This window comes from Salarias fasciatus, chromosome 10, assembly GCF_902148845.1.
Source record: "Salarias fasciatus chromosome 10, fSalaFa1.1, whole genome shotgun sequence".
Lineage (NCBI taxonomy): Eukaryota > Metazoa > Chordata > Actinopteri > Blenniiformes > Blenniidae > Salarias > Salarias fasciatus.
Window position 1 is genome coordinate 22,526,430 of NC_043754.1, and position 18,883 is coordinate 22,545,312.

Genomic DNA, 18,883 nt, shown 5'->3' on the forward strand with positions numbered 1-18,883 from the left:
CTAAGTTCCTGTTTGACCAGAAAAATAAGCATTCGCATCGTCCTGTGGAGAGAAATCTGTGGTTGAGGGCCTGATTCAGAAGGAAACTCTTCACTAAAACTTCAATCCGGCAATCAAACGAGAAAGGAAAAAGAAAATCGCTTCGTTTACACTGTTTACAGACACACCTCTGACTCACAGAAAAACACCAGATCTACAAAAATAGACACTTTAACAACCTGTGGCGGATTCTGAAGCTGCTTGTCACACATCAAAAAGCCACGTTTGCGAGGGAATGAAGCTTTGTCTTCAGCGGTGGCTCTCACAGCTCACCCTCAGGCCCGCTCACAGCATCCCACCATCGTCCTGTTCATGGCTTCCTGACAACAAACTCTTTCCTGATGGAGGCGTCCCACACGAATCGATTCTGGCTTAACAGGAAAACCAGAAAGCTGCAGTTTTCAGTATTGATGACTCACCTGTGAGACCTTCAAACTCAACTTGGCATTTTAATTTGTATTTAATCAAGAATCTATTTCAAATAGCAAATTGGGGCCAATGGTTCCTTAAAGTTGTAATGTTACTGCGATGTAGTACCACCGTAGTCCACTGGGCGGCAGAAGGAAGCTGTGAGGCAGTTCTCAGCAATCCTCTGTGCCAAGTTATATTTACATCTGTCAACTGCAGTAAAAGAAGAAAAAAAAAACATTAAGACTAAGATAACTTCACCGGCAGTGACCCAGTGATCCACTGCAGCCCCGTGTGGAGGAGAGGATGATGAAGCTGGTGAGCTGGAGTCTCATTAGCTAACTTCAGCATTACATCATTAAACCATATATAAAGGGAAAAAGTTCTATTTTTGTTGCCTCAAATCCAGATAATTTCATTTGTGGTGTTCCACAAGGAGCTGTTCCAGGACCAATGTTGTTCTTTACCTCTAGAAACCGGGCTGACTTTATCCATCCTCCCTCCAGTAAACTGCCATCAAGTTTTCATGAGCTGAAGATCCGAAGCCACCGTTACTGAAACTGCCTGCTGTTGTCCGATAATCCCCTCAGAAAAACCCGCTTTACGCTGCGAAACGCTGTCATTAAAATTCTTTGAAGCTCCAGGTTCCGAGTCTCCGGTTGCAGTAAAAACTCCCGCCGTCCTCTCAGAATCTGACCACGGGTCGGCGGGTCAACGCCGCCGTTCTGCGCTCTCATTGGCTGACGACGAGCTGGCGCAGGTACGCCTGCGTGAGGCCGCGCAGCTCCTCCAGCGTGTAGTCCTCCGGCATCGGCAGGCGGCTGATGTGCGGCGCCAGCTGAGCCAGCGGCACGCCGAGCGAGTCGGGCGCCGCGTCGCTGTGCTGCAGGCTCAGCACGGCGCGCAGGATGTTCGCCACCCGCTTCGCCATCTCTGCAGAAACCGGGGAGGGGGAGGGGCACGTCAGAGCAGAGAACCTCGCGTCATATCGGCGCTGAAAGCGGTTTGCTCGGCGCTCTCACCTGATTGGGCGAGGCGGTCTCTGGCCGTGCTGCAGGGCAGCAGCTCGATCCGGCTGCACAGAGACGTCACGTCGCCATGGAGACGCTCCAGCTCGTATCCGGCGTTCTCCATCTGACGTACAACACCAAACACAGCGGGATGACCGGGTCAAGGAGACCTGACGACACCACACACACACACACACACACACCCCCACACACACACTACCTGCTGGATGTCCTGCAGGGTCTTGATGACCCGGATGTAGTCCAGGTAGACCCTCCCGGCTGTGTCCCAGTCCTGGATGGTGGCGCTGTGCTCGGGGACCGACAGGCCCTGCAGGAACTCCAGGAGGTAGTCGTGGTTGTCGTTGATGATGCAGTCTGCGAGAGGAAACACGCTTCGTCAGTTCCGTCCGCGCGAACCAGAGCGCCTTCCCTAGTTTCCCCGGGCGGGGCGGAGGCCTCACCTGAGGCCAGGTGCCGGATGATCAGACGGTGGCACTGGTTCCAGTGTCCGGCCTTGTACAGGTGCAGCGCCTGCTGGTGGCGGTCGCCGTCGCGGCGGGCCCGCGTGGCTTTGGCCTCGTGGATCCAGCGCTGCGGGACGAGCAGCCGCTCCACCAGGAAGCGCTCCCTCCGCAGGGACTCCTCCGACTCGCACGGCGACACGTGGAGGGTGAGCACCTCGCGCACGGCTCGCTCCCGCTGGCTGGAGAGGGGGGCGGGGACAACTCAGCCAAGGAGGGCAGGGCAGCCGTCAATGTGTGCGCGTCAGTGTGTGTGTGCACCTGTTGTCGGGGATGTGCAGCAGGATGAGGACGGCCAGGTGCCACAGCCCGGCGCTCTCCAGCTGCGCGGCGTAGCTGGCGTGTAGGAGGCCCTGCCGGGAGGCGCCGAGGTGCTGGTAGTGCAGCGCCTGCAGGACGCCCCACAGGTGCCAGCTGAGGCGGTAGTCCAGCCGCCGCCACGTCACGCTCAGCGGGTCCAGCAGCTGCTGCAGGCTGTAGTGTCTGTGGGGGGAGGGGCGGGGTTAGGGGAAGGGGTTGTACTCCCACATCACACACGACCAGCGGGGGGCGCCGCGGGCCTCACCTGTCGCTGTACAGTTTGAGCAGGTGGAAGCACAAGTCGTACAGCGGTCGTTTACACTCCTCCTCTTCCTCGTCCTCCGGCTCCTCCTCCAGGTACGGGGGCAGCGGGGGGCAGGCGTACTTCCCGCTGTCACACGAGCCCTGCAGGACAGACGGCCCGGTCAGAGAGACGGCGGCCCCTCCTCTGACGACGTGCCGGGCAGCGGCGGCTCACCTGGAAGGCGGACTCGTATCGGGCCAGGGCGTCGGCCACCGAGGCCGTGGGCGGCAGCATGAACCACAGGTGGACGGCGACGCAGCGCTTCCAGTCCAGCTCCGAGCACACGTTCACCGCCGAGTCCGAGGACTGCCACACCTGCGGGACAGGAGAAGCGTCAACACTCCGCCGCTCCTCCCCGTGGTCGGTTACCGCGTCTCTGCATGGGATTCTGGGCGTTTCTGACGCGTCGTACGGGTTTTCCTGCCAGCAGTGTGAAGATGCGCAGCCGCTCCTCGGGCAGGTAGCAGTCGGTCTTCATGCGGTTCCAGTCGGCCAGCTGCAGGGCGAGAAGGTCGCGGGAGTACTGCGAGCCGGCGGCCTGGGACAGCAGCAGGGACAGACGGTGGTCTCCTAAACAGACGAGTGGAAATCCGTGAAATCAAAGGCGCCGTGTTGCTGAGGTAAAAGGGTAGCGGGCGGAGCGCCGCCTCACCCTCCTTCTGTGCGACGCGGCACGCCTCGCTGATGCGGTTCCCCGTCAGGTAGCTGAAGATGGCCTCCGTGTGGCAGCCTTTCCCCGCTCGGGCCACCTCCTCCTCCACCCTGCCGGCGGCGCCGCGGGACAGCCACGCCGAGAAGCTCCGCCTCCTCTCCCGCTGCTGCTCGTACTCGCCGGCGGAGGCCTCGCCATCGAGCTCCAGGTGGTCCGGGGGACCCAGCCGGCCCCACAGAGCCTCGCACAGAGTCCAGACCTCGGCCCAGTGACCCAGGACGGCTGCAGCGGCAACGGGATGAGAGCCGTTACCATGGAAACAAAGCTAATGGATAACTTTAGAGAGGAAGCCCTTCAGCCAACATGGACTAAAAGGTGGATTCTCACGGTCGGCGTCGCCCTGCTGCTCCTTCAGCTCGCAGATCCACTCGGCGTAGTCGTGCAGCGCCGCCACGCCGGGCTGCGGCCGCACCAGCGGGCAGGCGGAGCCGTCCGGCGTGCTGACCGTGCTGTGCTTCAGGCAGATCTCCAGGGGGCGCTGCAGCACCGCCTGGCCTTCCTCCTCGTCCTCCTCCTCGTCCTCGCTGGCCTTCAGCCGTGGAGGCTCCAGAGCCTCCAGCCGCTCCAGCATCACCTTGTAGGGACTCTCGGCGAGTCTGAGGAGGAGCCAACGGAGGTGAAGATCTGCTTCCATCTGGAAGCTCTCAGGTAAACAAACAAACAAAAAAAAAAAAAAAACAGCTCAAGTGCTTCTCAGACACTTACGGTTTGTTCCTGGCAGGCTTGGGCAGGAAGCTGAAATCAGCCTTTGGACCGACTTCCTGCTTTGTGGGCGTGGCTGAGCCGAGGGGGCGGCCGCAGTGCGCCAGCGTCCATCCGGGGCCCCAGCCCACCCTGAAGGAGCGCACGGCAAACAGGCCCGTGTCCATCAGCAGACCGCCCTGCAGCGGGGAAAACCTGCCGAGTCAGCAGACTGAACCAAAACCTGCCGAGTCGTGATCTGAATCTGAACCCATGGCGGGGATTAACAGTCAACATGTGACATACTGACAACAGGAACCAGAGCCTGAACCAGTCCAGGTGTGAGCTGCTGTTCCAAGATGAACTGAGTTCAAGAGGTCAAAGAACTTTTTTTTTTCCCATCATGCTCCTCTCTCAGCACCCACCTTCCCCTGGGTGATGGACTCCTTGAGGGGTACGGGCCCGCCCAGGCGCCGCACCCCCACCGTCCTGATGGGGGGCTCCGGAGCTCGCGGCGGCAGCAGGAAGGAGGCGGGGCTGTGGCCGAGCCTCGCCCGCTGGGCGGGGCGTGACGGCTCCAACGCTGCGGGAGACCCCCGAGACGGGGTGAGGGGGGCGGCGGGAGAGTCCAGCTGGTGATGGAGGAGGGTGGAGGTAAACCGAGCCTGAAGAAGACCGCCGACTGCAAAGAGAGAGACATGTGTGTTCAGTCACTGCTACACACACACACACACACACACACACACACACACACACACACACACACACACACACACACACACACACACACACACACACACACACACACACACACAGAGAGGAGCGCCACGTACCGGAGGGTCTGCCCGGCAGGACGAGGCGTGGCGACGACACGTCCACCGACAGCTTCGTCTGATCAAACATGTCTCCGTCGTCGTCGTCCTCCGCAAACAGAGACGCCTTCATGATCTGGAAACAACAGATTTCATGAAAAACACAAAGTCGCTCTGCTCAAAGCATCACCTGCTGATTAACAGCATTTCAACTTGGTTAAACTAAACAAAAACACCAGAATCTGTACTTTGTGCCATTTTTTTTTATATCTACAGTTTGAGAAACAATCCAACAAATTGACACAAAACATGAACAAAAATGTAAAAACTAGAAACATAAATAAATAAAACTGTAATGAACAAATCTTCAGTTTAAAATCCTGTTTTCTCTCCTCTCACCTGCAGGGCGTGCGGGTTGATCCCCAGCGAGGACGCCATGTGGCCGGATGTGGAAACGCCATCGTGTTCAGTGGGGAAGGAGCCGCCCGTCATCTCCATCACTTCGCCGCCGCCGTCCTCCTCGCCGGGCGACAGGATGTCCGTCAGGCAGCTCTGGGTGATGTCAGCCATGTCGCTGTCCAGCTCCGCCATGCCGCCGCCGGGCGCCTCCACCGTCATCGACTGGAGACAAACGTAAGGAAAGGCATATCCAGTGGTCTGCTGAGCTTACGGCGCCACTTCCTGGTTACTGAGGACTCTCTCCTCTGATTGGTCGAAGCTAAAAGTCACATCATACATTGTCCTACCCACAAAAAAGGACTGACACCAAAATGAACGTTTGCTCTGTTGTCACGGTTACAAAGAGCCAGTTTTCTTTAAGCACACTTTCAACTGAAACGCAGGTTTTATGGAGCAACATCCCAAAAGAATCAAACTTTCATATTTGAAAGTTGGACATTAAGTGTTTATTGCTGGACTGTTTGTGAAGCTGGAGTTCGCCCATTTCGCTGCAGGACGAGAGAACAGAAGTCCAGAATCCTCTCCTCCCTCTGAGGCTTCGTTCCTTTCAGAACGGCCAGCAGGTCTTTAGCCGGAGCCAGAGGGGTTGGTCTAAGTCCTCTGGCGTTCAGAACCTCTGAGCTGAATTAACTGAAAAACAAATGCACACATACTAACGCACCTCAATAATTTTTAATTAACTAACTTCCACATTTGTTTTTACATTAAATTTGTTTCTTTAATTTTATTTCAATTATTTAATTTCACATTATTACTATATTGGCAGAATTACACTGGTTTCCGCAGCAGAAAGGACTATCGTGTACTTACATTCCCCCAGACTTCACAATAGCTTCTACAGTGAAATATCGAAGTTTAACATGAGGCATTGGGATATTTCACTGTATATGTTACAAATTGAAACCTTTCAAAGCATAGCTTGATCATTAGTGTGTGCAGACTGAAAACGCTGAGTCATGATTTCCAGTGGACCAGGGTTCAGTGCAGGCTCCACAGCTTTTGAAGATAAAATCTTAAAATGTGAGAAATTGTTGAATATTGTTGAAAAGAAGTTTGAAATCCTCAAAATCAAGTTTGATGCAAAAAAAAATGTCTGAAAAATGAAACTAAAGGTTCCTGAAAAACCGAATAAAAAAGCTTGTGGACATAAACGTGTTGGTTATATCAAAGGGAAGATAACAGCAAGAGTTTATATGAATGAAGACATTTAATATGAGGCTCTGTGGTGTTAATTGTTTATTTCACTTCATGTGAAGCATTGGTGTGGAAAGTCGCAAACAGATGTGAGGATAAAACAGTAAAACCTTCAGTTTAAAAACTAATATATAAGAGTGAAATATCAGCAAAGAATTTACACATCAAGAAATTCTAGTCTCCCGATCAGCCCAATGCTAAAAAGCAGCCTCTTAGTGTAACCTCATTTCAGGTATTAGAAATGAGTTTTTTCTGCAAGAAGGGCAGGCTTCAGAGGCAGAAACCCCAGCGTCTCGCCCCCTACTGGTCACCTGTGGCGCTGCAGGAACAGCAAGATGCCAAATAACTCTTATCTGGCTTATAATTCATTAAACGGACTACATCAGCTCTGTGATGGAGACACACACACACTTTATTCAGATTAGCTGTGTCAGTGAGGAAGAGGAGGCAGATGAAGGGTGTGGATGGGCGCAGGCTGCTCTACCTGAGCCTGCGGCGCCACCTGCTGCTGCTGCTGCGGGGGTTTGCCGGCCGGCACGGACGTCTTCAGCTTCTTGACGTCCACCTTCAGCGGGACGTCCTCGTCCTCGTCCGAGTCCTGCAGGCCGTACTTGGAGAAGTGGGCCACCTGAGGGGAGAGGGGGCGGAGTCAGTGCTAGTCAGATCGCCAAAGTGAAACTGGGAATCGTTTCGAAGGGTCTTGGACGGACCTCGAACACCCAGGAGCCGGTCTCGGGACGGTACTCCAGGAAGCGGGCGCCCTGTTTCCGCGACGCCCTCTCCAGCCGGCCCTCGTAGTTCATGTCGGCGAGGCGCTCGGGGCTCCGGATCTGCGTGCAGCTCGTCTTGTCGTTGGGCCACACGCCGTCCAGGGTCACCTCCGCACGCCTGGGGGGAAGCAAACGGGGAGCCGTCACATGACGGAGAGAGGGCCGAAGGTGGGTCGCCGGCAGGCCTGGAGTGGACGACCGTCATCCTCACCGGTTGAGCCCCTCCCCCTCCGGCGGCTTGTTCTTGTCGTCTGGGTAAACGATGACCTCCTTGCGTCTGAAATGGACGATGTCGTCCAGGTTCAGTCCCGTCACGTTCACCGCGCCGGGGAAGAAGACGGAGCCGTAACCTGCCGTGGCCGAGCAGAGCAGAGCGGTGAGAGAGGGAAAGCGGCAGCGGGTGAAACGCTCTGCAGACGCCCGGATCGTCACCTTTCCGGCCCACGGTGAAGTTCTCCACCACACACTCGCCCTGCTCGTCCACCATCTCGGCCAGATCCTCCATGGAGGGGATGGTGTAGTAACCCACACGGCTCAGGACGATGCCTGAAACACACACAGTTCTTACTGTAGGTACCGGATTTTAGTGGATCTCCCTCCTACTCTTTCCCAGATCAAACAAATCGCAGACGTTGGTCCATACGAGTGTGTTCTCGACTCTGTAAATGTTTATAGCGTATCGTTCTTTATGGGTGGTTTCATGACAGAAACAAACAGCAGCACCCACTGGTGCTCTAATATACCAACTACGTTGTGAGTATTTGTCGTTACCATGGAAACGGGTATCATTTTCAAAGCACTTAGAGCTTCCGAAATGAAAACGCCAGAACATTGCATTGTTACTTGAAGCACTGTCACGTCACCGGTTTTTCTCAGCAGACACAGGAGGGTCTTACCGGCAGGGTGAGGAGAGCGCTGGGACTCCTGCTGCTCCTCCTCCTCCTCGTCCTCCCGCTCCTCCTGCAGAGACTCCTCCCCGACGGACGCAGACACGTCGTCGCCGCTCAGCTGAGGAAGCAAACGGGAAACGGGACGTGACGCTCGAGCGTTCCACCCTGCAGCTTTCAGTCCAACTCCACCACGTCACTCATTCTCAGCTTCACTTTTTAAATTCCAATTTAACGACATAAAACAAATGATTGCGTTTGTGTGTTTTTGTTTTATGCTGAGGCCTGAGCGAAGAAGCTCCGTCAGACACAAGGTTTGATCTCAGCTGTCAGACTGAACTACATCAGTCAAGCTGGCGTTAACACAGCTCATGTCTTTATGCACCAACAGTGTTCTTCCTCGCCTCTCTTGTTCCTCAGTTTTAAAAAGTGGAGTGGTTTGTTTTAGGCTGTTTTCACATATATTTGGGTCGAGCCACAGGCAGGCGCACCAGTAAAAAAGACACAATGTTTCAATTTTCAGCTAACACTGTCCCTTTTCACGTATGCTTTTCATGACCGCGCAGAGCAGCCGCTCTACACAAGGGAAGTGTGGGGTATCCGTGACAACCAGGCGGAAGTTGGCGTAAAACCAAAACAGCAGGGCTCTGAAGTCTCACGCATTGAGTGTGACAGTCACATCTCGGTCTTTTGTCACTCACGCCACACATTGCATTTCTCACGCTGAAAAAAAAAAAAGATACCGGTAAATTTGTCCGGTGCGCCGCTGCTATGGAACCGCAAAGAATCAAACACGTGTGAGAGCCTGTCACTTACCTGTCAATCAAAAAAGGAAAAGGTAGCTAAAGCTAAAATCACGCAAAAACCAGTGGGAAAAAAAGCATTGTTATCACGCGAGTCTGGTCGAGAGTGAGCGGCAGAGAGTTTCTTCTTTCTGCCATTATGACATGTGATCCCTTTCCCCAGGATTGAGCCAACTACGGGAGCCTGTGTAGTTCAAAAAGGCGCAGTGTCGAAACTTTGGGTCGAGCTAAAGCCAATGCGCTTTCACATGTCTGCCGCGACGCAGTCCAGGTCGACCCAAACCGCTCCGAGACCGCCCCTTCCAGCCGCTCTCGGAGCGGGCGAGTTAGAGCGACGACTAGAGCGAGTGGCGCTTTCACACCAACCCAGTCGCGCCGCGCTCGGTCCAAAAACTCTGTTAGGTCGAGCTAAAGTGGGTAGGTGTGAAAACACCCTCAGTCATTCTACATCTGAGTGTTTAATCATCCTATGAACGTGTGGCGGCGCGTCTGCTGACCTCCAGGCCGATGCGGGACGACTTGTGCATGTTGAGGTCGCTGATGGTGTCCTGCAGCCCGGGCTGGCCACGGCCCTGGGGGATGGGCTTGGCGATGGGGTTGACGTAGAAGTTTGTGACCTCGGGGTCGTCGTCCGCTCGGCTCCCGGAGCGCGCCGGCTCCCTCTGGTCTTCGTCGTCGTCCAGGTGGCTGCGGTGGGGGTTGAGACGGACGAGCGGACGGTCAGCTACCTGCGAGATGCTGCGTGGCTCTCACAGTGACGGTATCGAACCGAGGTTCCCCAGCAGCGAGCTGGACGCTGACCTGTGTCCGTTGTGCGGGTACTCGGGGGGTGAGGACAGCTCGTCGCCGTCCTTGAGGGAGCTGTTGTACTGGCTGCTGTTCAGGTTCTTCAAAACCAGCTTCTTGATGCTTTTCCTGCACACACACAAACACACACACACACAAAACTGTCAGTACTTTATGGACACGGAAAATTTCCGGGACCCCTGTTGCCATGGTAACCAGAAAGGTACCTGGGCACAAAGGCGCCGTTGGTGAGCGAGGGCTCGTCGTCATCCAGGCCATCGAAGAGCTGCGACTTGGACGAGCCGGAGGAGTTGAGCGCCTTGGGCCGCACCCGGGTGGCGGGCCGCGGCGTCAGCTTGTAGTGGGAGGGCGTGGTCAGAGCCTTCTGGGCCGTGGGATTGGTCGGCTTCAGGCGCTGCCGGAGCACAGAGGGGAGACCGTGAGAGCAGAACCACACCGTGAACAGCAGCACGGCGGTTCAAATGTCTGCCGAGCAACACGTGAGGGATTCTGGGAAACGTCACGGTCGGGTCAAACATCGGGGCTCCTGCTTCTTGACGCTCGTCTCACCTCTTCCTTCTTCTTGGGGTCCGACAGCGGGTTCCTGAACAGCGGCGAGTCTCCGTACGGGGAGTAGGCCAGGACGTTGAGCTGCTGCTGCAGCATGGCCTGCTGGGCCGCCGCCGCGCTGGGGTCGGCGAGCGCTGCGGGGACAGAGACCATGAGGCCGCGCAGGGAAAGCTGCGGAACGCGGACGAAACCTGCGAGGTGCTCGGCCGCTCACCGACGGGCTGCTGCGGCGCGCCAAAGCCCAGAGTGCTCGTCCCGCCGCTGAATCCCGTGGCGCCGAACGTCCCCATGGTTCCCAGAGTGGTGCCCAGTTTGTTCTGGTTGTTCCCGAACAGCGTCTGCCCGGGTCCCACTGCTACACAAACGCACACGGTGAGGAAGCCGAACACACGCAGTCCCGACGATGCCTGGAGGAACAGCTGAGGACTGAAGACTTACCGGTGCCGAAGCTGGTTCCCAGTCCGGTGCCAAGGCCTCCAGTGGTCGACTTGTTTCCAAACAGGCTCCCTGCAGCGGGATTCGCTCCAAAACCTCCAAACACGGGGAAAAAACAAAAACAAACTAAACATACATATATATAACATTTCGGTCCTGCAGACTGAATATGAAGTCCTCAGTGCTTCACTGAAAGCTTCCCTGCTGAAGGCGTACCGAAGGTGGACGTGTTGTTGCCGGTGCCCAGCGTGAGGGCCGGTTTGTTGCCGAAGAGGCCGGTGCCGGTGCCGAAGGACGGGGCGCTGGTGGTGGTGGTGCCGAAGCCGGCGGTCTTGTTCCCGAACAGACTCTGTAGTGGGGGAGGAGCAGAGTACAGACCCTGGATTACTGCCCCAAAGAAACAGCGAAATTAACTTATCTACTTTGGAAAAAAGTTCTTTAAAATCAGCTCAGAAATAGATATATGTCTATGAAGGAGCTTAGGAGGGCCAAGTAGAACGGTTGGACACAGAGAGAAGTAGGTCATCGGCATACAGCCACAGTTTGACAACGCAACTTCATGAAAACGCTGGTGCTGCACAACTACCGTCGTTCTGCACAAGCGCCAGAAGAACTCATTCATAAGGAATGCTGCTCACTTTTGAATTTGACAGCGCCTCCCTAATAGAGTGGATTCACTACACCATGACCTGGATCACATGTGGAGAAATTTCATTCCCAATAGAAACTCGACTCCACCGTCCCACCTCGTACCTGCGTGCCCATGTTTCCGAAGCCGGCGTTGGTCGGTCCGAAGAGTCCGGAGGCTGCGCCGAATCCCGAGGCCGTGCTCGTCTGTGTCGCGCCGAAAAGACCGCCGGGCTGAGACGCCGCCGTGTTTCCAAAGAGACCCTGAAGAAAGACAAAGCGTCAGGCTGACAGATTCAAAATCGAGCTTCATTTTGCCGCTACTTATCATCCCAAAGTCTCATGGAGATATGTTTTTTAACCATTTAACTGTTTCTCATGATGTTTATGATTGTTTATTTCTTGAACCACGTGGTTCCACAGCCATTCTGTTATTGCTCCCTGAAGCTTTGTATTAGTTATGTTCATTTTTTATTTCTTTTTCAAAGTGCTAAACACTAGGGGTGTAACGATAAACAAAAATCTCGGTTCGATACGTACCTCGGTTCTGAGGTCACGGTTCGGTTCGGTTTCGAAACAGTAGCGAGCAAAATGCAAAACCTAAATTTTCTTGTCGTTGTCCATGCTTCCCATGTCCGCGTGTCTGTGTCCGCTTTGCGGCACATCACCGATGCGAACGCTCTTCTTTTCTGCTACATTTGGGCTCAGTTGTGCACGTTCCATGCAGGCGCACTGATCCACACATCCTCGAGAAGCTTTTCCGGCTCTCTAGACTGTTTATCTGCTCCTTTATTTCAGATTATTTATAGGAAATGAGGCACATACATTGTCAGTACGTTATTTAGTATCAGAGTTTATTCAGCCTTTTTTTCCTGTTTCTGAATCTCGGAGCGGTGCCCGAGCGATTACATACTTTCACTCAGGGTGCGAACTATGGGGGGGGCCAGGGGGGTCTCAGCCCCCCTTGATGAGACATGGGCCCCCCTGAAAACATGATTTGTGAAATTTTGAAGGGACCCTAAATATTGGAAAAATGCTGTTTCCCCCATGTATTTCCTTTAATTTATTATTGATTTTGTGTGATCATAATCATGGATTATATGCAGAATTAGGCCAATTTTAAAGGATGATTTTCTCATCACTATTTCACTTTAATAAAGATGCCGACCTGCATGCAGTACTTGTCCTCACCATTGAAGCATGGGGGCGCTATGCCTTAAGCGTCACTTAAAGCAGACATATTCCCTCCGAGGCACGCGCATCCCCCCCCAATAAGTGAGCCCCCCGACAGCTGCGGTATAGTTCACACACTGCTGTCACTTCTGTGACAGACCTTCTCCTCCTCCTCACAGAGTCTGCTCTCTCCGTCCTCCAGCTTTTCTCTGAGTTTCTTCAGACAGAGTTGCAGCCTGTTCGCTTCATAGACTCACTTTTCAAAGTTAGCGTCTGTCATGGTTTGTTTGCTGTGGCGCTCTGGCGCATGCGTGTACCGGCACGACGTGCGCATACGCACAACGCGGTCACAAAATCTGTCCTGCGCGGGGACGTCCGTGGACAGAAATTCATGGCATTATGTCCCAGGGACCAATGCGCCACACGGACATGTGAAGCATGGACGAAGCTGCTAGCCGTAGCAATCATGGCTGCAGGTGTAGCTGCACATGCTAGCGGCAGAACATAAACACACGCACCATCCAGCCGTGAGCTGGGGAAAAAAGAAAACAAACTTTGGTCCGTGAACTCACCCGTGCACAGTCCTGTACCGAACCGAACGGCCCATACCGAAACGGTTCAATACAAATACATGTATTGTTGCACCCCTACTAAACACAGCCCAAAGTGATTAAAAACCCACAAGAAAGTTGGAAAACATCTTAAAAGCATAAAATTGCTAGGAACGGTTAAAAGGGACAAAATGAACAAATTGAACTAAAATGTAAAATTGTAAAAACAAAAAAACTCCACTCTGTAAAACTGTTTACATCACAAAAAGAGAAAAAAAAGGCGGAAAACCTCAGCTGCTAAAATACTGTAAAGCTTGATTCAAGAACAGGCTGAATTTGTGAAACGAAATCTACTAATAAAACTCTGATGCAGCACCAGACGGTTCTCATAACTTTGTTTCATCGTTCTTTTAAAGATTAAAGCCTCATTTATGCAACAACCTTTCAACTGAAAATGCATCGTTTTGTGGCTCCAGAAGAATTTTATTTAATGGAAAGTAAGAAAAGTGGCTCTTTGGTATTGCAGGGTGCAGGTTTGTGTCCTGGTGAACCGTTCCACTGAGCTGCTCTACAGAACTTCCAGGACTGTCGTGGGCGCTCACCATGCTGCTGGTGTTGGTCTGCCCCATGGTGTTGGTGTTCCCGAAGGAGAAGCCAGTGGTCTGTGTGGTGGTGGTCTGACTGAACGGCTTGAAGAGGCTGCCGGCCGGCTGCTGGGCCGGCTGGCCGAACAGACCGCCGGTGGCCGTGCCGAAACCACCGGCCGGCGCTGTACAAAGGGGAGAGATAATTTAATTGATTTATTTTTAAATCAACCACATGTGGTTCAGACAAATACAGACATGTCAAAACACTTTGATCATGTAACAAAAGTATTTACAAACTTCCCTGAACAGCAAGCAAGAAAGTGAAACTGTCGAAACACGGTGGCACACAGCACATAATAAACCAGTCAGTTTTGGCCCACAGGCCTTATGTTAGACACCTCTGGTTGAGATAGTCCCCGTTACTGAAGCAGCGTCTTAACCTGGCAAAAGCCGTATTGACATGAGCAGCAACGAAAAATTGCTTCACATGTCAATCTGGGATTTCACTCGGCAGATCCGTTCGGGGAAGGAGGGACTTGCTGTAGAACTCTTTGCGTTCATTGGACGGAAGGACACAGTGCACCCGCCTAACCATGTTTGGTTTCAGCCAATCGCTGCAAAGAAAAAACCTCTTGCTGATCGTTTTTCAAAGATGCAATAGAGGATTCATCCAAAACAGATTTAATTGCCGTCGGGACATCCACTGTTTTCGCTAGCAATGCTAATATTATGAGCAGTCCGTCGCTTCCTGCCCCGCCCTAAACGACGCGTGATTGGTCCGACCGAAAAAGTCAGAGACCGAGCACATTAGCGGGAGCGGTGCAAGATGGATTCTCGAGGTGTGTGTGAACAAATACCGCGAGAATTCAGCTTGCCGGCAAGGTTAGCAGCATCTCACCGGCTCCGAAGGTGCTCTTGTTCCCGCCGAAGGAGAAGCTGGTGTTGGGGGCCGAGGAGCCGAACAGGCCCGTGGTGGTGCTGGACGTGGCCGTGCCGAACAGGCTGCCGGTCCCCGCTGCCATCGGGTTGGTGGGTCCCTTCCTGCCTGCCTGGTAGTCCTCCAGCCTCAGCTCCTGCAGGAAGAGGCACAGGGAGACGACGCGAGTCAGAACCAGGAGAGACTCCTCCCGCTCTGCCCCGGGCGTCCTCCTCCACACCCACCTCCAGGGACTTGTTCTCGTACTCCTTCATGGCCGTGATGCACTGGTGCTTGGTGTTGATGCTTGTGGTCACACCGGCTTTCACCATGGTGTCGCTGCCGGTCGGAGGCTAGAGGAAGAAAGGGAAAACATTTTACACAACTTCCTGCAACGCATTATCTCCAAGTGAAGAGTGAGTTAGCACACTGTTGACACGTGTAAAAATAAAAAGAATTCTGTGTTAAATTTAACAGTTTGAATAATGATGACCATTAATTCTCACATACTGACAGCATTTTCTGACTTTACAATGATCAGAGGAGCGTGACTGCTGTAAGGACACCATCACTCAGGCCGAAGAACTCACATTAAACTTCACGGTGGTCCCCGGCTGCTGAGCGGCGGAGAACCCGGAGCCTCCGAACAGCGAGTTGGAGCCGCCGAAGGGGTTGGACGTGGTGTTGGTGGATCCAAACAGGCCGCCGCTGCTGGTGCTGGTCCCGAAGCCTAAAGGAGGGAGGGGGTCGTTTAATGAAAACTCAACAGATGCAGCTCGAATTGATCAAACAGGAAGCGGGTCATTTCACTGAGCCTGAGATTCCTCACTTCCAAATGCGGCGGGCTTGTTGGCGCTGAAGGCGTTGTTCTGCTGGGAGAACAGGCCGCCGGTGGCGCCCGTCCCAGTGTTGCCGAACAGGCTGGTGGACGTGCCGCCGGCTGCGCCGAAGCCGAAACCAGTGCTGGTGGAGGACGTGGCCGGCTGGCTGAAGGTGCTGGAGCCGAACAGACCGCCTGCGAGAGGAGAAGTGCCACGTTAGCCGCCACACTCAACCCAGAGCCGCACGGAACCGCGCTGCATTCAGGGGAGGCTGGGAGACTTCATTTTCACAAAGCCAATCATTCACTCCACATACTTCTTCATGAAGCACTCTAATCCCAATAAAACATATCACCAGCATCCTTGTGAACGAAATTAGCAAACTACACAGTTTTTATGTGTGCACATCAGTGTTCACCATGTCAGAACCACACACACACACACACACTTTATTACGGACAGAGAAACCAGGGCTGACTCACCAGGTTTGTTCTGCGTGGAGCCAAACAGTCCTCCAGTGTTGGTAGTTGTTCCAAAAGCAGACGTTCCAAAGCCGCCCGTCGTCCCAAAGCCAGTGTCTGCACAAACATTACATGAGACATTCAGGGACCTCTATAGCTCTGAAGCCTGTAGGAGGGCCATCACACAGGTTTTCTGCTACGGACTCCCTCATTTTAACATTAGAAATATTAGCCTGGCACGCCAGACTGTCTCTCCATGCTCAGGGATACACGGAGATACAGTCTGGTACCGCGCCAATTGAATCTGACTTCTGCCCGGCACACTTCTGCCGGGCCAATCACAGCCCACGAGAGGCGAAAGTTAGTGATGCGTCATATTATACCCCCTCAAAACAATCATGGTGGCGGCCGCAACACAGCGAGGTTTTATCACGGCTCTGTCTGAAGTTTTGAACAAACTGAATTTGGAGCTAAAACCACAGCAAGAATCTGCTCTGAAGGCTTTTCTTTCCAACCCCCAAATTCCACCAGACGCAAAAGCGCCGCGCCGCGTCCCAGAAGCGCTGCGCGCGCCACGGCGCTGGTGATTCGCTTCAGGTTGCCGCTTCTGAACGGCGCGGCGCTGCGCTCCCGGTGTGCGCTGGCTTCAGGAACAGGACGCAACGCGTCGCTTAAGCGTCCGGTGGAATTTGGGGGTAAAACGGACATAAAACTCCATGCCATGATCCCATGTCTTGGACTACAAAACTACAACAACGGAGCGCTGCGTACGTGGCATTGTCATTGCGTCACAGCCTTGTTTCTTGGATTGGTTCTCTCCGCTCAATAGTCCCGCCTCTCGTCAGCCTGTTTGAAATGATGCCCCAGTGGCGCGGTACCAGACTGTCTTGTGTGTAACAAATAAAGTCAGTCTGGCATGCCAGGCTATAGAAATATAGGTGTTGGCTCACTCTGACGGACCATTTCTACAGATTTTGATATGAGCACACGTTTATCATCAACAGTATAAACCTGGGAACACCCCACCTTTCTGATGTGCACCACTCAGCAGGACTACTTACTTTGCTGTCCGAAGGTGGACGAGGTACCGAAGCCCCCCGTCCCCCCACCGAAGGGAGTACCAAACGACTTGTTGAACATCTTGTCCTGCTAACAGGACCGCATGCGTCTTCTGCAAAAGACAGATGAGAAGACAAATCAAACTCACATTGTTAAAAAAGGAAAACATCTCATTCAGGGCTGGAAAAGCTCACATTTATCATTGTGATGGTAGGTTTGGCATACATATCGCAGAGGACTATCAGCAAATTCTGGCTCTTGCCTTGTGTCCTGATGGAGGAGGACAGACAAGCCGGCTTCAAAGATTCATGGGGGGAGAGGGTCCACAAAACCCTCTTGATTATCAGATGTTTTTTTTTTAATCCAAAAATTAGATGAGCCAGCATTTAACTCAGTTTATGTCAAGAAACTACCAAAACATTTATTCTCCAATCAGCACAAACCTAAGATCACACAGTAAGAAACAGGATGAAAAAAAGGCACACCAGACTAAAGAGAAAGATTAATCTATCAATAAAAACAAAAGAATCAACACTGAATTTGACTTTTGTCAATCAATGGATTAATTTAGGGCTGAATGCATATTTTGTGGAGAATGAAAGTTGGAAAGCGAAATCTGAAGCAGCACCAGTCCACCAAACACTCCAAGACGATGTATGAACCAAAGAGGTCATTGTCAGAGGACAGACAGTCGTCGTTGCAGAACATAAACTGTTTCAGTGCTTCATTTGCGTTTCAGAGCTGCAGGATTCCAGGAGTTCTTCAAGCATGCAAACACTTCACAATACACCCAGTCATAATCTAACTGCTATAACCTTATGTAAGCTGTTCATTTCGATTTATCTACATGCACATGACATAATGTTTTTTTCAGTGGAATCGTGGCGGTGTTTCTGGGTCCACCGCCTGACAGCAGCACGTGTTTTTATGAAAGTGTTTCACACATCCAGTCTGGTGCAGATGTGTCCTAACTTCTCCCCGTTTCACTTCACCGGGGCCTCATCTGACCCCACGCTCCACGTGCAGCCCCCACCGGGATGCGGTGTCACCACGCGACGTTCGCACCACGTCACAGTCCCGGTTTGACCGACTGCCCGTGTTTTCACATCCAAACCTTCCGGGAATCGAACCTGTGACGCAGCGAGTCCGAGCCAGCCGAGACCAGTTTGAAACTCCTGCGGCTAACGCCTGATAGCATCGCTCCTGCTGCGGCTAACAACACGCTAGCTCAACGGCCAAACAAACCGAGCTGTCAAGGCCACTGAGCGGCCGCCGGACGGGTACACGCCGGTACCGGTACCCCCGGCTTCCGTCCTCCTCCGGCTGACGGTTAACCGCCATAAGCAGGCGCGGAAGAGTTCCAGCCGTCGGGCTAACGTTAGCCAGCGAGCTAGCCCCTACCATGACCTGAACGTTAGCAAAACAAAAGAGAAACTAAACAGGAAATGCGGCTCTCTCGGCCGGTTTTTTACCTTTAACAGCGATGTGCCGCCGAGGTTCCGCCGCCGTGTCGGGTTGGTGAAGCTACCGAGTCCGAAGTGTCCGCGGTGGGAAGAGTTTTCAGAGAAACATCGGCGCCGCCGGCTAGCTCCGTCAACGAGGAGGGAAAACTGTGGCGCAGCGACGTCATGACGCACTTATCATGACGCCACGACGTAGTGCCGTGCATTTTTTTTTAACAATTTAAAAACAAAGTCATTGAAAAAAACAAATGTGATTGTCAAAACAAATGAAATATGTTTTTATTTCAATAAATTACTGTCTTAGTGAGTCTATAAAGTCCCAGTTGTTGATATTTTTTATCGTTTGTGCAAAAGGTAGTAATGAATAAAGGTAAAGTAGTCTTGGAGAACTCCTGTTTTAATCAAAAATGGAGGAAACTTGATTAAAGAAACACGACACAACATGAATGTGTACATTTTGCTCTCAAGCTTTAATTCAAAAATTCTACCTTGAACGTTTGAGATTTAAAACCAATCCACTGCATACAATTAATT

The 18,883-nt window shown here is 52.9% G+C and overlaps 1 protein-coding gene across 3 annotated transcripts; it reads right to left on the bottom strand.

Moving 5' to 3' along the window:
• Positions 1-149: 149 nt before the first annotated feature.
• On the bottom strand, positions 150-18,495 carry nup98 (nucleoporin 98 and 96 precursor). Of its 3 annotated transcripts, none has more exons than XM_030101439.1 (35): positions 18,359-18,495; positions 16,889-16,998; positions 15,849-15,944; positions 15,375-15,560; positions 15,136-15,275; positions 14,791-14,898; positions 14,528-14,702; positions 13,645-13,811; positions 11,445-11,582; positions 10,908-11,040; positions 10,695-10,787; positions 10,471-10,608; positions 10,257-10,390; positions 9,914-10,101; positions 9,702-9,815; positions 9,398-9,587; positions 8,107-8,218; positions 7,643-7,756; positions 7,422-7,560; positions 7,151-7,328; positions 6,925-7,068; positions 5,187-5,408; positions 4,809-4,923; positions 4,401-4,657; positions 4,000-4,175; positions 3,622-3,890; positions 3,235-3,516; positions 2,995-3,152; positions 2,757-2,897; positions 2,544-2,683; positions 2,240-2,461; positions 1,919-2,160; positions 1,678-1,832; positions 1,470-1,581; positions 150-1,380 (listed from the first exon to the last, which is right to left on the bottom strand). In XM_030101439.1, the coding sequence occupies exons 2-35, from the start codon at positions 16,965-16,967 to the stop codon at positions 1,181-1,183; spliced, it is 5,457 nt and encodes a 1,818-aa protein (XP_029957299.1). In that variant the 5' UTR covers positions 16,968-16,998; positions 18,359-18,495; the 3' UTR covers positions 150-1,180. The 3 variants fall into 3 exon arrangements, with proteins under 3 accessions (XP_029957299.1, XP_029957298.1, XP_029957301.1); XM_030101438.1 differs by having other exon boundaries at positions 10,471-10,611; XM_030101441.1 differs by lacking the exons at positions 150-1,380; positions 1,470-1,581; positions 1,678-1,832; ... (9 more) ...; positions 4,809-4,923; positions 5,187-5,408 and having other exon boundaries at positions 6,477-7,068; positions 10,471-10,611.
• Positions 18,496-18,883: the final 388 nt, after the last annotated feature.

Coding starts and splice junctions, on each gene's coding strand:
- nup98 (XM_030101438.1), bottom strand. CDS start 16,967: ATGTTCAACAAGTCGTTTGGTACTCCCTTCGGTGGGGGGACGGGGGGC. Junction 15,945..16,888: donor GTCCACCTTCGGACAGCAAA/GTAAGTAGTCCT, acceptor ATGTTTGTGCAG/ACACTGGCTTTGGGACGACG. Junction 10,102..10,256: donor ACCCCAAGAAGAAGGAAGAG/GTGAGACGAGCG, acceptor GTGCTCCGGCAG/CGCCTGAAGCCGACCAATCC.